The sequence below is a fragment of the Marmota flaviventris genome, chromosome 2, assembly GCF_047511675.1.
Source record: "Marmota flaviventris isolate mMarFla1 chromosome 2, mMarFla1.hap1, whole genome shotgun sequence".
NCBI lineage: Eukaryota > Metazoa > Chordata > Mammalia > Rodentia > Sciuridae > Marmota > Marmota flaviventris.
In genome coordinates, this window is record NC_092499.1 from 12,044,108 (window position 1) to 12,063,136 (window position 19,029).

The following is a 19,029-nucleotide window of genomic DNA, read 5'->3' on the forward strand; positions in this document are numbered from 1 at the left end:
ATACAGTGAATTGGGACTTGAGACCCACTCCTGTCTTAACTAGCTACACGGCCTGAGAGAAACCACTTGCCACTTGACCTTTCTGATCTGTTTCCTAATATGCAAGGTCAGACGGTTGGATTATGTCTACAGTTTCCAACCTTTTAAACATCATGGTACTGGAGATTGAACCCAGAGCCTAGAGCATGCAAGGCAAGCACTCTACCAACTGAGCTATATCCCCAGCCTATGTTTCTTTCTTAATATTTTTTGAAAATGTCTGCAAAACAATCTCAAAATGCTTGAGTAATAATCATTTCCTCTTCTTTATGCATCAATGTCATTTAAGTGTGGGCACCTATATTCAGTAATTAGTAACCAGCATGTGACCAAGTGGTAGGGGAGTTTTCTTAAAAATGACTGGGGTTGGGGCTGGGATTGTGGCTCAGTGGTAGAGCACTTGCCTAGCAAGTGCAAGGCCCTGGGTTCGATCCTCAGCACCACATACAAATAAATAAATAAGATAAAGATATAAAATGCATATTCTTGCTTTAAAAAAAATGACTGGGGTTAAGCTGGGCACCTATAATCACAGCAGCTCCAGAGGCTGAGACAAGAGGACCACAAATTAAAGCCAGCCTCAGAAAAAGCAAGGTGCTAAGCAATTCAGCAAGACCCTGTCGCTAAATAAAATGCAAAACAGGGCTAAGGATGTGGCTCAGTGGTCAAGTGCCCAAATTCAATCCCTGGTACCCGCCCACCCCCTCACCAAAAAAAAAAAAAAAAAAAAATGACAGGGTTTACACATGATGAGAAATTTTCAAAATTATAATTATTAATGTGTTAATTGTACAAAATAGTGGCTTTCACTGTGGTAATTTCACACATGCATATAACATACTCTGATCAAATCTACCTTCCCTGCTTCCCTATCTCTCCTCTCCTCCCACCTCCCCCGTGTCCCCTCTCACCTCTCTTATAATCCCCCTCCTACTTTCATGTCATTCTTTATTTTTCTTCTCTAGATTACACATAATGAGCTTAATTTTGATTCTTCTTTGCACCTAACATTTGCAAATTTATCACTGTACCAAGATCATCTAAGCAGCGTCTAAAAACTAAGCTCAGTGAAAAAGGAACCACATTTTTAGCTGTTGAACTTCTTGGATCACTAAGTTCTTGTTTATCAAAAAGAAATTATTCAGTGCTAAATTGCAATTTGGCTGCTCTTTGGATCATGTTTGGATTCTCATCTGCCCTCCATCCAGGGCCTTCCTCAAGACTTTCAGATTATTAATCTTTTGGCTCCCTGGTTGAATCATGGAAGAGAAGTGGACCCATATCAGTTATTCATTCCACCTTGTAAAACAATCAATAAACTCAACAACTTCACTGAGATTTTGTCCAAATGCAAATTAAATTTTGTTCTCTCTCCTTCTTTAATTATTTTCTTTTTAAAAACTTTTATTAGTTATTGATGGACCTTTATTTATTTATTTGTTTATACATGGTGCTGAGAATCGAACCCAGTACCTCACACATGCTAGGCAAGTGCTCTACCACTCAGCCACAACCCCAGCCCCTCTTTAATTATTTTCTTGAAGAAGATAACTTAAATTGCAGATAAAAATAATAAATGGCTATGTCTGAATAACGTGCTACTGTGTAAGAAATTCTCTTTGCATACATTATTTTATATCAACCCTATAACAATCAGGCAGGGGAGGTGTCATAGACTCACTTTGCAAATGAGGAAACTGAAGCTCCAGGGAGTTAAATGACTCCATGTGGCACAGTAAAAGGAGATGGATTGGGAGTCACAACAGCCTTAGGTTCAACTACTTATTAGTAGTGTCACCTTGACCAAAATGCTACATCAGACCAAGCCTCAGTTCCTGCATTTGTAAAATGGGGATAATATTATAATAGGGATATTGTGAAACTGAATAAATGGCAAAAATAAAGGTGTGTACAAAGCTCATGTCATATGACCATCCTTTCTTCTTTTCTTTTTTTGCAGAACTGGACTCCAGTTCTTCAGACCCCAAGATATGGGCTCATTTAACAATGTTCCAGCTGCCTCCCCAGATACCAATAAATTCCCCACATGGTCTGTTTAATCCTTTAAAAACATCTTGCATTTAGTGAATCTAAGATATGAGCAGATGGGGTCCTACCTTCAGTCTGGTCAACGTGTGCATGTCCGCCATGAAGTCCAGCACTTCACCAATGGACTGCCGCACGCACTCCATGGCTGCGGTCCCACACTGAAACACAAGCACACGACTGGCCACAGCGGCATTTCTGTCCAACCCACTCTAGCTGTACCCTCTTTGCTAAGGATTTGTTGCATTTTCTGGATTTCTGACTCACTCTACCACCCAGCTTAGTCTGTGACTGTCTGCCCATGGTTTGTGGCAAAGTAAAGGTTTGTAGCAGAGTAAAGACACAGGGGCGCCTTCCAGGGGCAGAGTTAAATGCTGTTTCCCCTGGGTAATGAGACTGATTTTTGCTTATTTTTAAGCTGGTCTGTACACATGAACCATACATAATGTCATTATCACCTCAAAACTACTGTTAACACTATCACTCTGGGGAAATCTAAAATGTAAGTAAAATGTGTTACCAAATTTCACCACCAGAATCTTATCTCTTTAAATGTGTGCACATATATATTACTAACTAAATATATATAAACATTGTTTTGCTGACTCAAAAATTCTTATGTTCAAGTCAAGACGCTTACAACTTAACTTCATGTAGATAGTCGGGGCACTACTAAATAGACACAGGTATCCATGTCAAGTTCTTGCTAGAGATAGATAGGAGAAAGAAATAAAAATGGTCACCTTCTGTACATACCTAAAGTATGTTAGGGAACTTTTAAAGGAAAATAAAGCATGTTTGTGTTTGAGGTTATTAAGCGGCAGAGACCTGCCTTCTCGGGGAAATGCAGCAAATGTAGGATTATAAGCAAAGCAAAGGAAAATGAACAGACAGGCTGCTACATCAAAGCCGTATGAGAGAACCCACACATCAGGCCGCGTATAATGTGGATCAAAAGCAGGCAGTCTTTGAAGCGGTATGAATACCATGCTAAAGGCTTCTCTTGGCTTTCTTTAGGAAAATCTGGAACATTATAGACTTAACTAGCTCACCCAGTGGCTCTCATTTTCCCATATTCATGTAAATCTGCATAGCACTGAACTCTATCACCTCCTCTCTCTTCTAGAATGTTACGCTTGTCAGTTCTTCTGACAGGATAACAAACAGTAAAATAAGGCTAGTGGCAGTCTGTCAGAGTGTTTTCCAAGCATTTCATATGTTCTAAGGTTTTCTTCTTTTAATTTGAATCAAGTGAAGGAATTGTAAAAGGTTATTGTGTTCCTGCTTTTGCAATATGAATCCTTCTGTGCAAGGAGGATTTCCCCCTGGTTTATTCCATTTTCTTTGACCTTTCACACATCATGCAAATAGGAGCATAGACTGTTCTTGAATTTCTTGAAAGGGATTTGTTTCTTTCATAAGCAGTATTTTATACCAGTTCAACTAGGCAAATGTCACAGAAAGTCATTACCAGGAGCATTATTCAATATTCACCTTTTAAGTCTGAATCTCAAGAAATGAGAGCAAAGACTTTACTATTACATAGGTATTTTGTTCTAGAGACAGCAATTATGCCCAGTAAAGGCCTTAAAAATCCACTTTTTATTCAGGATATAGGGAGCCAGCTACATACACAAAACAAAATAGGTAATTTACAATCCCTCTTTTTCTACTATGTAAAGCAGAAGTACAACTTAGATGTGTTATTTTTAAAAACAAAACAGAACATAAGGAGTCAAGCTCCATTTGTTTCAGAGGCCCATATTCATTTCAATAGGAAAATGATGAAAAAGGAGTGGAAAAATGTACTCTACCTCAGACACAGGAATTGAAGCAGAGCACACACAATTCTTCTTTAAAACATATTTGAGGTTTAAGTTACATTTCCTAATTATAGAAGAATGTATGCTCATTGCAGAAAATTTGGAAAATACAAGTTACTAAAAAGAACAATTAAAATCACTGTAATCCTAATACTTGTTCTCCACCTCTTTGAAAACTAACCGTTAAAATTTCCTTTCAAGTTTTTTGAATGCATATAAAAAGCACACATATGCATAATATTTATAAGATTGAAATAACCTTTTGCTAATTTGCTTTTTAATTAAATCCATCACAAGCATTTTCCAATTACTTAAATATTCTTTGAAACATTGATTTAGTAGCCACATTGTAATAGTCAGATGTACCTTACTTTATTAAACAAAACTCTAATATTGGACACTTATTTTTGTTTCCATATTTTTGCTATTTTAAGGGATGCTTTACAACATATACCTGCTTATAAATCTTTTGATGCATATTTATTTTCTCAAACATATTCCTAGAAGTAGTTTGTTAAACTGTACTCTAGTAAAGTTGCTTTCACTACCACCAACAGCTAAAATGCTTGTTTCCCTTTACCATAAATAAGTTTAATCATCAAGAAAACACTGGGATGGGGGTACCGGCCACAAGGTACAAAACTTCAGTTATGCAAGATAAATAAGCCCTGGAACTCTACTGGGCAGCACAGTGCCTGCAGTTAGCAATGTTACCATGAATGTAAAATTTGTCACAAGGGTTGATCTTATATTGAGTGTTCTTATCATAATAATAAATAAGCAAATGGGGAGATGGCAGATAAGCAGAGATTGTGCTGTGACAGTTCCACAGGTATATTCCATCTCCAATCATCAAGCGGCATACATTAAGGATGCAGTGCTTTTTATATCTGTCCTCCCCCCTGCCCAGCCAATTAAGGTCAACTAGACGCTAATAGAGGGATTTTTCCCTTCCCTTAAAGCAACTATTTTTAAAAAAGAAAAATAAATCTACTGATTTACTAGCCAATTTTAATTTTTATATTTTCAAATATTCTTTTATTTTGCTTTACTTTTATTTTTATTTTATTAATTTATAATTCATTGATTACATGTAAGGGTAAAAGGTTTCTTTCAAATGGCTTATTAACTGGTCCTTGGAAAGGTTCTATATGTGAATCCTACAACTGCTGCTTTGTTTTTTTTTTTTTTTTTTTTTTAAAGAGAGAGTGAGAGAGATAGAGGTAGAGAGAGAGAGAATTTTTTAATATTTATTTTTTAGTATTTGGCGGACACAACATCTTTGTTTGTATGTGGTGCTGAGGATCGAACCCGGGCCGCACGCATGCCAGGCGAGCACGCTACCGCTTGAGCCACATCCCAGCCCCTGCTTCGTTGTTGTTACTGAACATTTGCCTTCTACTTACTGATTTCATTAAACCTTTTACATATTAGGGCTTTTTTTTTTTTCAAACTATCATAGGTAGCAAATATTGAGTTCTAAGGTTAATCAATCAGGAACACTGAGGGTGCCGCAGAGGGACTGGCCACTTCCCAGAGCCACTTTTCTTCTTCCCTAGCACACAGGTAGATCACATTCCCCATCCTCTCTGGCTGTTAGATGTGTGTGCTCATGTGACTGGGCTCCGACCAACAAAATGTGAGTAGAAGAAACATGCACTTCTAGACCTGACCCATGAAAATCTCCCATGTACCTCATTCTCTTCTCTTTCCCCAACCACCAGTGAGTGGCAGAGGACTGCAGATGAAGGAAGAAACCTGAGCCCTGAGCCTACGTGTGGTAGTTCCTTTCCCTTGACATCAGCCTGCTCACTTAAACTTCACAGGAACAGTAAGTTTCTTTGGTGTTAAATTGCTGGGAATTGGGATTTTATCATCTTTCATTACCCTAATTACTACAAAGAATACTTAAAAAAACTTATATTATTAAAGTATAATAATTCTACTCTAGAAATCTATAAGAAGTAATCCAAAGTACAAAGATTTATGCACAAAGGTGTTCATTGCATATTAATTACAATTGCAGAAAATAATTAAAAGTATCCAACAATAGGCAATGTTTGTTAATATCATTTTTAATAGATATTATAGGCAACAAAATCTACTCATTACTAACTACATGGCTGGCACCGTCTGAATATGCTTTACACGAATCATCTCAGTCACCCTCAGCCTGTACCTTAGGCCCAGTTATAGCTTATTCTACAGATGATGCAAATCAAAGAATCATAGGTTAAATAATTTCACAAAATCACACAGCTAGTAAAAGCAGGCCTCAAACCCTGGTGTGACTCTAAAGCCTACATTCATAACCACTATTTTATGAAATACAAAAATGCAGACAATTAATTTGGTCAGGACTTACTCCAGGGACAGAGGCTATCATCTGCTTGCTCAGGATTGTTGATTCAGCTAGTTTGGTTCCAGCATCTGCACAAATAAACTAATAAAAAAGAAAGGATAATTATTTTTAAGAGTATTTGGACAGTAATAAGTAATTTGTAATTTTATTAAAATGGCTTAAACTCATTAGTGTTTACTTTCTTGACAGTCTGCCCTGGATACCTCAGTTAATCATGTTAATCATGACAGTTCATTCCTATCAGCATAGAAATGGCATGAGCGTGCAGATTTTACTTTGCCCAGAAAAACCAGGTGGTATTGAAATGGTGCGTTCAATTGTGGAAGAAATAAAAGATGTCAACATTGTCAGAGTTACTCTGGAGTCAATCTATTTATTATCCCCCCACCCCGAGAGGCACTTGAATTCAGGGGTGCTCTATCACTAAGCTACAATCCCACCTTTTTTATTTTAAGACAGGGTCTCACTAAGTTGCCCAGGTTTGCCTCAAACTTGCAATCCTCCTGCCTCAGCTCCCCCCACAAGTCACTCATTCTATTTATTCTGTAGCACTTTTTGGCAGTTACTATTAGCAAGGTTTCATAGATTTTCATGACGTCTGTCATTACAGTATGTATTCAGAATGAAAATAGAAAGTCAGCTTCAGAGCAAGTGCTCTGCCTATTTCATCCCCTCCAAGGATCCTTGGTGTCTTGTCTTCCTCCCCCCACTTCATTCACATGTCTTCTCTGGGCTGAGAATAACACCAGTCGTGCTCCACTGCAAGAGCCATCACATTAGACGGTGGCGACCTAACAGTCTATTTCTCAGCTGGCCACAAGCTTCTCAAGAACCCAGCCTTCAAGTACCTCTCCTCAGCACTAGCTAGTGCCTGGCATCCCAGAGGGGCTCAACAAGAGTTTAAGAAAGAAGCCAATTAATCAATTCTGACTTGAGATCATACTGAAGACAGATGTAGCAGATTACAATTTAATTTGCTTCCTTACAGATTTTGGCAGGTGTTTCCTACTTAATGTAACATCCAACTATTTACTTATAGTTTTTGGAAAGAAGTTAAACAAGGTCTGAAAAGTTGGCTATGAGTCATTTACTCCTGTTTAATTTTTCTTCCTTGGCCTTTGGCCAGTGACCCTTTGAGATCTGAAGCTGCTATGCAGAGTCCAGAAGTTCTGAAGAAGTTTTGACACCAAGAGCTCTTCCTTCTCATCTATGCAGAAGGCACAGGGAAGCTGGATGGGTCAAGACCATAAGTGCAGCCAGGTAGGCTTCTTCCCTGTCAAACTGGGAGGAGTAACACAGACTAGGGTCACACAGAAAATCTCAGGGAGGCCTGCTGAGGAGCTCTAGAACAAGGGAACAGAAACTAGTATATTGTTTGGCTAAGTAGGGGCCCAAGTCTAAGCACTGTTCTTGGGCAGCAGGTTTGGGCTAACAAGGCAAAAGCCTTCTGAGGCCAGGAGCCCTGAGAATTCTTGCATAATGACTAAGAACTGGTCTTCAATTTTGGGATATGTGTTTTTTCATGAAAGGTGTTTAAGTACAGGTAACCAGGCTTGGGGCAGAGGATAGCAGGCAGAGCTGTCCTGGGAGCTGCATGACAGAAGTGGATACCAGATCTCCTCATTAACATTTTGTCATTTCCATTTGTCTCAAATGCTATTACTGAATGTGAGGAATGTTTTAGGCCAGCTACTCTGAATCTGGAAAAGAATGTAGCAGCTGGGATTATCCTGGGAATGCCTAAAAATTTCTATTATCTTATTCAGGTATGCTTATGTCTTTTCACCTAACTTAGATTTATTCTAATGCTGTATAAGGAAAAGTGACTAAATCAGGTTTAAAAACTGTGAAGCTTTTAACTTTGGCCAAAACCTGTAAGTGAAAAAATAAAACAATAACACTTGATAGAAGGACAAGTGAAAAGCAGCAGGAGCACCCTAACTTGACCTCCTGACAGATACTGCATGTTTTCACAGAGACAGTATTTTCCAAAGCTCTCTGAGTCTGCAATTGGAAGCAAATGACTTATACCTAAGTCCAAAATCTTAGGACACCAGCATTCGTTTTAACTAATTTATTCACAACAGAAATGCAACTGCACAGCTAAGAGAGGCTACAGGGAAGACAGAGTTCACCTAATGCATGAGGTATGGGGTGCTTAGAGTTGTTCTTTTATGTATGGTTCAAAGTCTGGGCCTCCCAATGGGTGCTTGCATGCCTGGTGGCCCTTGATGGCAAGACAGGATCTGCAAAGAAGTAAAACATTCAAGCACCATTGTGTGACTTCAGCAGGCACCTTCGCCACCTGCCACTCTCAGTAAACCACACTGAGGACAGTGTGAGCTCCTCAACAGCATGTAAGCAGTCACCACCTGTCAGATCTGTGATGACTTGTACAAGTCCAAATCAATCAAAAATTACCCTAAAGTAATGGAGGTGCCTCAAAAGCCCAGCATATGAAAGTCTTTACTTCATTATGGCTGCCAACCACAACTGTAAAGAACTCCACCAGATCTGCACAGACCTGCTCCAAGTATAAAGATATGACTAAATAGAATCAGAGTGGGGAATGATAATTGCTGTAGAAAGAAGAATTCCATACTTTCAGAGAGAAATATGACACTGAAATATGCACTCCTCCAGGAGTACAAAAGAACACAAAAGAAACATGATATCCATTATGTGTCATTACTAAATTCATTATCAGAATGATACCCAAAATAGTATCTCCACCTCTCATCCCAGAGAGTGATTAGATTATGATGAACCTAACTGATATGAACAACTCCACTCAGCAGTGACTGTGAATTAGAGACAACAGCCGTGCTACTGCCATTTCTTTGTCATCCAGCCCACAATCAATCTATTTTTAAAAGAAAACCTTTTACCAACATGACTTCTCATAACTTGAATATGCAGGTATATCCCACAGAGTGGGAGTGGTACATGCAAATTAGCAGAATATCTACTCTTGAACCATAAAAGAGCTGGGGGAAATTCATTTTGACTTGAACTTAGTTTTTATGATGATTTTCAGGGGATTATTGCTCTATTATGAATGCTTTCCTTTAATCCGTCTCAAGAACAATTAGAATAATCTCTCACACATCAAATATCTATAGCAAACCAGCAGAAGAGAAATGTTGTAAGCAAAGGCAAAAATGTTACTAGATTTGAATTAAAAAATAACATGACAGTCCATCTGTCCCAAGTACAGATGGAGAAATGTGGCTTAGTGGTTGACAATTTTAGATTCTGAAAAGGGTCACTTTTTTTTCTATTTGTCAAATTACTTCCTGTCTGGGTGCCTCTTTATCTTTGGGGGGGGAAGTCCACTTGAGAAATTAAGATCACCTGACTTCACTGAAAGAAATATAACAGCAACAGCAAACAAATAATAACAGACAACCACAAGGAGAGGCTGGGCAATCTCCCCTGATGTCAGGCCCAGGCAGAATTGGTGGGAATTAAAAATCAGACTGGTGAGCTGGGATATAGCTTGGCTTAGTTGGTAGAGTGCTTGCCTCGAGTGCACAAGGCCCTGGGTTCAATCCCCAGCACCACACACACACACACACAAAAAAAAAAAAAAAAAAAAAAGAAAGAAAGCAGACTGGTGGTACCTGTTACTGCCTTGGAATGTTTAGATTTGGATAACCCCACATTCCTTGGGCAAGAGTTCCAGTGTCCTCTGAGGGGTTTCTTGTATGCTAGAGTGTCTGGTAAACAACAAAGGTATGGCCTGCCTGAGAAGACCGTAAGGTTCCACCTCAGTAAATGTACCCGTCTACTAAGGTACGAATTAGAGAAGTAGATGAAACAAACAGTGGTTCCTCACAGAGTAAAAGAGTCACTGGTGAGCCCAAGGCTGGGGCAACTGAGTCTTCTCAGTGATGGAACCAGTGTTCATGGGGTTCACTGGGGTAGTTTTCCTCCCAATTATTCTATTCTTTTCTGTTTTCCAAGGGCATTTTCAGCTGAACAGACATGCCTCTACTGCCTTCAGACTGGCCACTGATTATCCATGAAGAAAGTCTGGCTTCTCTGGAACCATTCTGTCTGTGCTATAAGCCTGGTTGTCCAGGTGCCAGAAACTGACAGTGCCCATCAGTAAAGAGAACACTTCCCTTGAGTCCAGCCTAGAGCCTCCAGCCTAAGAGGAGCTATGAGAGAGCAGGCTGCCACCTCCGTCATCCTCCTGAGAATAGTATGAGGGTCCAGGCAATCAAGGACAAGAAAAAAGGAACTAGGAAACTCACAGAAAGATGCTCTGGTCATGAAGAGGGATAAAGGTGCTCCTCCCTTACCCCATGGAGGACTCCATAATTTGGGCAGAAGCCCTGGGTGGGAAAGGGAACTACTCTGTTCTCAGGGTATGCCTCCCTTTCATTCTCTCATTAATAATGGAAATGATTTAGAGGTTGTAAAAGAAGGATGTGTTACTTCAAAATGGTATGATATTTAACTTTTTTTTGCCAGAAAAGGATGAAACATTATTCAAAAAGTTGTACATCATGGGCAGAAACTTAAAATGTCTTCAAAACACTTCTCCAATCTGAATAATTTTACAATTTGACTTTTTAAATTTCACAATTCAATGACTGTGTGTGTGCCCACATACATATTTAAGATGAAAGTGTTACATTTGAAACAGAAGATGAAATTCATAAAATACACTTAGAAATGTCTACTTTTTGCCTTCTTTCTTCCTAAAGCTAATTTGTTTTTGTTATTTATTCACCTAATTGTGATGCAATAATCACTGTTTTCATAGTTTCCTTAAGCATTAAGTAATTTAAACTGCCAGTGTTCTTTTGCTGTTTAGTGACAAGTGCTTATTATGGTTGACTAATGTACTTCATAGAAATCCAGCCCCCAGCAGTTACCGTGTGGGATGCCAGACCCCAAGGAGATCAGCCACACAGAACTGCTTTGCTCAAGACTGAGGTCTACAGGAAAGCACTCTCAGGGCCCGGAAACCTAGTTTTGTTTTGGGTGCACATCCACCACTGAAATGCCATCAGCACTTGCAGACACTGCCAATGCTACCCTTAAATCCCTCCTGGGCTATTTCACTAAAGCCTGTGCACCTGCCCCTCCTCCAGGGGAGAGCCTGTTCATCTTAAGGTCAGCTTTACTTGTACTCAAAGACAGTGCTACTGAGGTTATGTGAGTAGGAGTGGCTGCTGGTAACAACCCGCTGGGAGAAATCCATCTGTCTCTCCTTAGGAGCACAGATACTTTCTGATTGTGTCCTTGCTTCTGTCTTCCTCCTGGGCTGTACAATGAAAGTGGTATACATTGAAAGAACACCAACTTTTTACTAAATCTCAGGCTTATGAGAAAAACTCAATTCTGGTCCTAATGATTAGTGTATAGTGGGAAAGTCAGGGAACCATGCAGAGGATATCCCATGGTAAATGACAAGTGTGGTTCTCCTCTTCTCTACCAGGTAAACTTGAATTTCTGTGTGTTCTTCAATGTCCACATGGTCCCTTTTTGACACCAATTTCTAACTCAGCACATGTCTCTTTTACCTACCTATACATTATGTTTAAATTTTTTGTTTACATATCAACTTCACCTACTAGAGTCTAAACTCCTGGAGGGAAAGGACCTCATATGGCACATCTGTCTCTTCCCCATCATCCTGCATAGCACCTGCATATTTCAAGATTCATAATGGCTTAACATAAAAGAGATGTTCAATTAATCAATTAAATGTTCTCTTTGCCTTTATCTCTCCACATCTTAGCTCTCTTTCTAGTTCCTTGATGCGAAGCTCCCAATTTCCTTCAGGCATTTAACCTCTAACTGGCAGGCCCAGACTCTGGAACTGGCCTTAATGCTAATCCAGGGAGAATGGAAACCGCTGTGCTTTGGCTAGTGGACACTTTGTGCAATGGCCATCTGAATGATACCCTGATCCACTGTAGCTCATGGCTTTAAGTCCAGCCTCAGTTCCTGGAGTGGAGGCAGGGGCTCAGTTTACTAGATGCCTGTGGACTCCTCTAACGCTACCGGCCTGCTTGTGCTCAGTTCCATCCTCATGTCATTGTCCCTAAATTTACTCTAACTTCCTGCCTCTGCCTCCCCTATTGTTTGAAGCCAGTGTAGGTCTGGGCCAAACCCCAACTCCAGGCCAAAAAAAAAATTATCTGCACCCACTAATCCTTTGTGACCCAACTCAAATGCCACTTCTTCTGAAGTCCTCCCTGATTTCATACCACATGAGGTGGGATCACTCCTGCTCTCAAATTCCCCACAAACTGTTTACCTCTCTCTCTTATGGCACCCATCACAGCCTGTCTCAGGTGATCAAAATCTGTCTGCTTGCCTTAGATGCTGAGTTAAGGTCACTGAGGATGCAGGTGTCCTCAAAGCAACACCCAAAAGCATGATGACAGCTGATTCTCCAGAGTCTGCCTCAGTGATCTTTCGATAGCTGATTTACACCCACCTACACCTTGACTGGACCAGCACATCCTGTTATTTACAGTGTCTGGGCTGGCTCACCTCACCTTCCAGAACATTCACTGACTCAGCCACACTGAGAGGACTCTGTGATCACTCTGGAGCCTGCTGCCCCATGTTTTGCTTCGTTTGGCCTATCTCCGCTCTGGTGAGGGAGCTCCCCCTCCAACCTACTGGATTACAAATTTCTTGAGGATAGAAACTATTGCCTCATTCTTCTTTTTGTCCCTCACAGAACCAGTTCCTCACTAGGGTCAAAATTAATGCTTTTTTTTTTTTTCTTTTTAAGCCAGTGGAAGTGCTGAGTGCATCATATTTATTAGAACTTCAGCTCATATACAATATATTATTTCTCATCTCTGAACAAAGGCACCTGGCACCTATGCATCTGCCCCTCATCTCTTAATCTTTCCAAGTATGCATGGACCCCATAAAGCATTTTACAAACACAGCATAAGCCTACCTGGACAAGCAGAAGGAGGTTTGTATCTGGCAAAGGAGATTTGAGCTTCAGGGCCTGTAGAAGTTCTAGAACAACACTACGAGATAAGTAGAATTTATCCCGTTCCTGGAAAAAAACAAAACAGCAAAGGTAAGTGATTTAAAAATGTAGTTAGAGTAGATATATGTCAAAGAGCTTCCCAAAATTCCAAGATCAGAAATAAGAATACTTTAAAAAGCACAGCTGTGCTGAAGAAATCAAATTAAAGCAAGAAAGAAAAAAGGCATTTTTGCATGCATAATGAGTTTACTGAAGCAATAAGGACACATAATTTAATGGGCATGAAGTGATAGACTGTTTCTTAAATATAAAACCACAGGATTTAGTACTCAGTCTTAAGAAATAGATTCCAAAAACTGCAACAATTAAACAAATCTAAAGTATTTTTCAATACAAAATGAGTTAGAGAGAAACTCATATAACTGTTTTAAAAGTTCCATATTCTCTCCAAGGAACTCATTTTTTAAGTGGAGTATTTCAAGCATATAGAAAAAGAAAGAGAATGGAATATGTCGTATACCTACCCCCATCTTGCCAAACAGTATCATTTGCTTTATTTAATTTAGCCTTTTCAAAATGATAAATGAAACATTACAGAAACAGCTGAATATACCTATAGAGTACCCTTCTTTTTTTTCCTTCCTTCTTCAAAGTAGGCACCATTCTGAATCTGTTGCTTAATCTTTCAAGTACTTTGATTATATACATACCTCCATTAGAACATAGAATATTGTTCCATTTTTAAAAACAATTTTCTAACAATGGTATCATATTGTGCATAATGGTGACTTCACTACATAAGTTTTTTTTTTTAAGAGAGAGAGAGAATTTTTTAATATTTATTTTTTAGTTTTTGGTGGACACAACATCTTTATTTTATTTTTATGTGGCGCTGAGGATCGAACCCAGTGCCCTGCGCTTGCCAAGCGAGTGCGCTACCGCTTGAGCCACATCCCCAGCCCACTACATAAGTTTTAAAAATAATCCCTACTAATAGACATAGCTCTCAACTCAGCAGCTTAATATTATTTTTATTGTATGAATATAGCAATATTCGTCAATCAGTCCTCCTGTTGATAGCACATTGGATGGATTTTAATTTTATAAGTCTTTTTTATTGTCAAGTATAACACACATGCAGAAAAGTACATAAAATATCAGCATACAGTTAAGTGGATCAAGATGGATTGAACACTCATGTAATTGCCACCCAGAGATGAAAACAGCACGTTGCAATTCCCTTTCAAGGGCCTGGGAGTCCTTTCTTGATCCTTCCATAAGTAAGTAATAGAGTTCCTGTGGGTCTGTGTTCAGGATCTTTCCCGGCTATTCACTTTCACTCACATCTTGCCTCCTTGTATGTCTGTTATTGTTGACTGTATGCTGGATGCTCCATTTAAAAATTATTTGTAGACATAACTTGCAGCTAAAATGTTACCTTCCTTCCAAGAGCTTTCAGTTTGCTTTTTGCCAGGTGCGTGGCAAACCAAGGTTACCTTCATCTACATACAGGCTTGTAATATCTTACCTTGGGTTTGACACTAAGCTGTGCCCACTGAAGACAAGTATACTTCTAAATTATCTGTACTTTGTGGCCCCAGGCAAAGATGTGTGGGTTGAGGGATATAGTATCAGGGTTCCCACTCTTGTTATGTTCCCCATCTGACTTTCTTCTCCCTAGCCTCTCGCAGCTTCCAAAATTGCAACTGAGCCTCTCAACCAGATCTTTTAGATCAACAAACACCCACAGGGAAAAACTGACATTCAGTGTGAGGCCTGCAACCCTGTGTTACAGTGTTCTCCGAGATCCTGGCCTCACAATTCCTCTGTATGTGATTAGAATTTTGATAGTTTTAAGAAGTTTAAATGAAAATGTGCACTTTTAAAAAAAAACTTTTTTTAACATTAAATGGGAAGATAGGTGCAAATTACCTAGCTCATCATTAAAATTACAGATTATTCTGAAAGAACTATCTTTATTAATTGGTTCTTGTCCTTGAAAATAGGATCTCTCCATTTATTCAATGTTCTTCAATAAAATTTTCTGGTTGTCTCATTCTTACACATTCTTGTTAGATATTTATTTTTGTTGCCACAACAAATGAAATTTAAAGTACATTTTTATAATCACATGTGGCTTAACATTAAAAATGGGTCATTTCTGGGTATTCACTTGTATCTAGCATCCTTTATGAACTCTGTTGTAAATTCTAAAAAGGTGTCTATAGATTCTCTTTGGTCCATTTGCAATCACATCACCTAGGGAAAATGAGAGTTGTATTTTTCCTGTCTAAGTTTTATACTTAAGTTATTCTTCCTTTCTTGCTTAACAAAGTAGCACTATGATGAACAGAAGCAATGATATTAGCATCCTTGACTTATGATTTTAAGGGGATTGGTGGCACTTCATCATTAAAATAAGGCTTGCTAGAGGTTTCTGGTAGACCTCCTTTTATTAAGTTAAGGAAGTTCCCTTCTATTGCTACTTTGATAAGACTATATGATAAATGAATGTGAAATTATAAAAAGTGCTTTTCTTGCATCTGCTAAAAAATTGCCAAAAGTTTTCTCCTTTAATCTGGCACTATGTGACATTAATAGATATTCTAATATTTAAACCATTTTTGTACTTCAGGAAAATCCCAACTGGGTCATGATGTTCTATTTTTAATGCATTGATTGCTGTTATTCATTCTAATTTTTTTCATGTATGAAAAGATATTGGCCTATAATTTTCCTTTCCCCCATTGCCCTTGTATGACTGGTATCAAGATTCTACTGTTCTCATAAAAAGAGTTGGGAAGTGAAATATTCCCTCTTTTCCACTTCATTAATTTGTATGAAGCAGGGATAAGCCTATTCCCACATTTTGACAGAAAGTGTCTCTGAAGCTGTAATAGATTTTTGGACAGGTTTTTAACTATTGAATGCATTTTTTACTTATTTAAAACTAGTTAGTTTTTTCTTTTTCCATATTATCACACATTACATTTTTCTAGAAAGCTGTCCCTCATGTCAAGGATTTTAAATGTACTGGCATAAGCATAAAGCTGGTCATTTCTGAATCTCCATTAAGTCTACAGTTATTTTCCCTTTTTCATTGCTACCTATATCTTTTATCTATTTTTCTGATCAATCTTGCCAAAGGTTTGCTCACTTTATTAGTCTAATCAAAGAGCCACTTTTTAGTTGTATTGGCACTCTATTATACCCATGTTTTTAATGTTATTGATTTTTGCTCTTATCTTTCATCATTTGTTTCCTTAAATTTTCGGTGATTACCCTGTTATTATAACTTAAGCTGACTTGTTTAGTTCATTTAGCTTTTCTTTCTCTTTTTTTTTTTCAGTAAAAAGTGCTTAAAACAAAATTTCTCTTAAATATCTCTGTGGCTATATCTGTCAAATTTTGAAAAGGGAATATTTTCATACTTGTTTAGTATTAAATACTTCTATAAATTTTCTTATAATATTTCCTGTGTTCTTTGCCTTATTTACAAGTATTTTTTTAGAGAGAGAGAGAAAAGAGAGAGAGAGAGAATTTTTAAATATTTATTTATTTTTTTTTAGTTTTCGGTGGACACAACATCTTTATTTTATTTTTATGTGGTGCTGAGGATGGAACCCCAGCACCCTGTGCATGCCAGGTGAGCACGCTACCGCTTGAGCCACATCCCCAGTCCTACAATATTTTTTTATTTCCAAATATAGCAAATCTCAGACACCAATAACCCATATAGCATCTTTGTATGAACTGAAAAAAGAAAACACACACACACACATTAATACATGATTACAAAGCCTGAACAACCATCTGAGTTTTTAGGACTTTGGCAGTCAACAGCCCTGACTGCATATGTACACATCTACTCTCACCCAATCACACTCACCCTCAAGGCCACACACTCCCCAACACCAGCAGGTAAAGGGACTGCACCAAAATCTGATGGGGACACAGGATATAGACATCTGAGAACAAGGAACAGTCAATAGAAGACTCTTAAAGGCACCTGGGGTATAGCTGGGACACAGCACAGCCATATATATACCAGTGATGTATACATGTATACACTACTCCATGTTTGAAGGCTTGTGAGCTGATGTGGCTTTTATGTGTGTGTGTGTGTGGGGGGGTGCTCTCCCAGCTGCTTTAGGATTTAACCAGGGAGTCCCAAATCTCTACACCTCCCTCAATACTCAATACAATTTATATATGTAAAATGTGCATAGTGTCTCTATAGATGTGGAGGCTTTATTCAAACCACTTCTGAACATTTACATGAAGAGATGGTTTAGTTATGGATTTACAATTTAATTGCACTATGATGGAAAACTTGGTCTCCTTGAAACCTACTCTCCAATATGTTTTATGACCCTGAGTTGGATCCCCAATTCCACGAAAACAACCCCCTGCCCCAAAGCAAAATAGTCTGTTACCTATTCTATGTTTTAAAAATTTCTAAATTTAAAAAATATTGTTTTCAACTCGTGGATTCAAAACTCTTTACATGTCCATTGGATCCAATTTACTCACTGTGTCATTCAAATCAGCTCTGGACATTTGTTTCTTATCTGCTTGATCTTTCAGTTCTGAATTCTAAAATCTCAAACTATGTGAATTTGTCAATTCCTCTTTATAATCCTAATTTTTGTTTTAGTATATTTTGAGGCTGTTATTAGCTTTACAGAGTTTTACACATTTTCACATCTTATCACATTTTCCAGAAGAATTGTTCCTTTAGTCAATATATGGTGACTTCATAATGTTTTTAACTTAAAGTCAGATTACTGACTTTAGCTTTCTTTTCATTAGTATTTACCTAGTGTATTTTTTTTACTCTTTATCTTTCAAACATTCTGAATGTCATTAGATGTGTCTTTCATAAAAAAACATATAGGTCTATTTTTATAATGCAATCTGACAATCCCTACTAATTCTAGCAAACATATTTATTGTGATTAAATATTTGGAATTTATTTTTATCTTCTTAATTTCTTATTATAACTTGTTCTGTGATTCTCTTTTGTCTTGAGTGAGTTTTATATCTAATTTATCTTCTATTTGTATGGAACTAACACATTATGTTTCAGAGTTTATACTTAAAACATTTACATATATTCCTTTCTTTTTTCCTTTTTGTTTTTGCACTGGGAATTAAACCCATGGATATTTTAAACTGAACTACATCCACAGTGCTTATTAATCTTTTACTTTGAGACAAATTGCCAAGACTGTCTTGGACCTGTGATCCTCCTGCTTCAATCTCCAGAGTTGCTGGGATTAGGGATATGCACCAGCACACCTTGCTATATGTATTCTTAAGAATTTAAAGTTATTTATCATCTCTGCCCTTCTTGTGAACAATACACAGGATGCTTGGGCTCCTATTCCCAACTACAAACATTGCTTATGCGCATGTACATGCACATGCGCACACACACACACACTTCTTATAAGCTCTCATATCCAGTATTTTCATGTCATTTTTGTTTTTATAGTTATCTGGTTAATATTATTATTATTATTGCTGCTTTATATTTTCAATGATCACTTGCATTTCTACACTTCACCAACTTCTTTGGTAAACTGCCTTCATACATTTTACTTTTTCCATTTTAGTTCAATTTTCTTCTTACTGTAATATATCTCATAGGTATTGTTTCCATAAATTCTACCAGAACATTTCTTATCTTCTTGATGGCATATTTATATATTCTTTACTCCAGAAGGATATTGTAGCTGGTAGAGAACTTAAGGAGAACAGTTCTTTTTTTACCATTTGG

The 19,029-nt window shown here is 38.0% G+C and overlaps 1 protein-coding gene across 3 annotated transcripts in view; it reads right to left on the reverse strand.

Moving 5' to 3' along the window:
• Positions 1 to 19,029, reverse strand: part of Unc79 (unc-79 homolog, NALCN channel complex subunit) — a 216,084-nt gene that overhangs the window by 26,265 nt on the left and 170,790 nt on the right. For all 3 annotated transcript variants that reach the window (XM_071606555.1, XM_027931618.3, XM_071606553.1), the window contains 3 exons: positions 13,208 to 13,312; positions 6,274 to 6,351; positions 2,157 to 2,246 (listed from right to left, as the gene is read on the reverse strand). In XM_071606555.1, the coding sequence (XP_071462656.1) occupies positions 2,157 to 2,246; positions 6,274 to 6,351; positions 13,208 to 13,312 (273 nt within the window). The remainder of the gene's footprint in view (positions 1 to 2,156; positions 2,247 to 6,273; positions 6,352 to 13,207; positions 13,313 to 19,029) is intronic.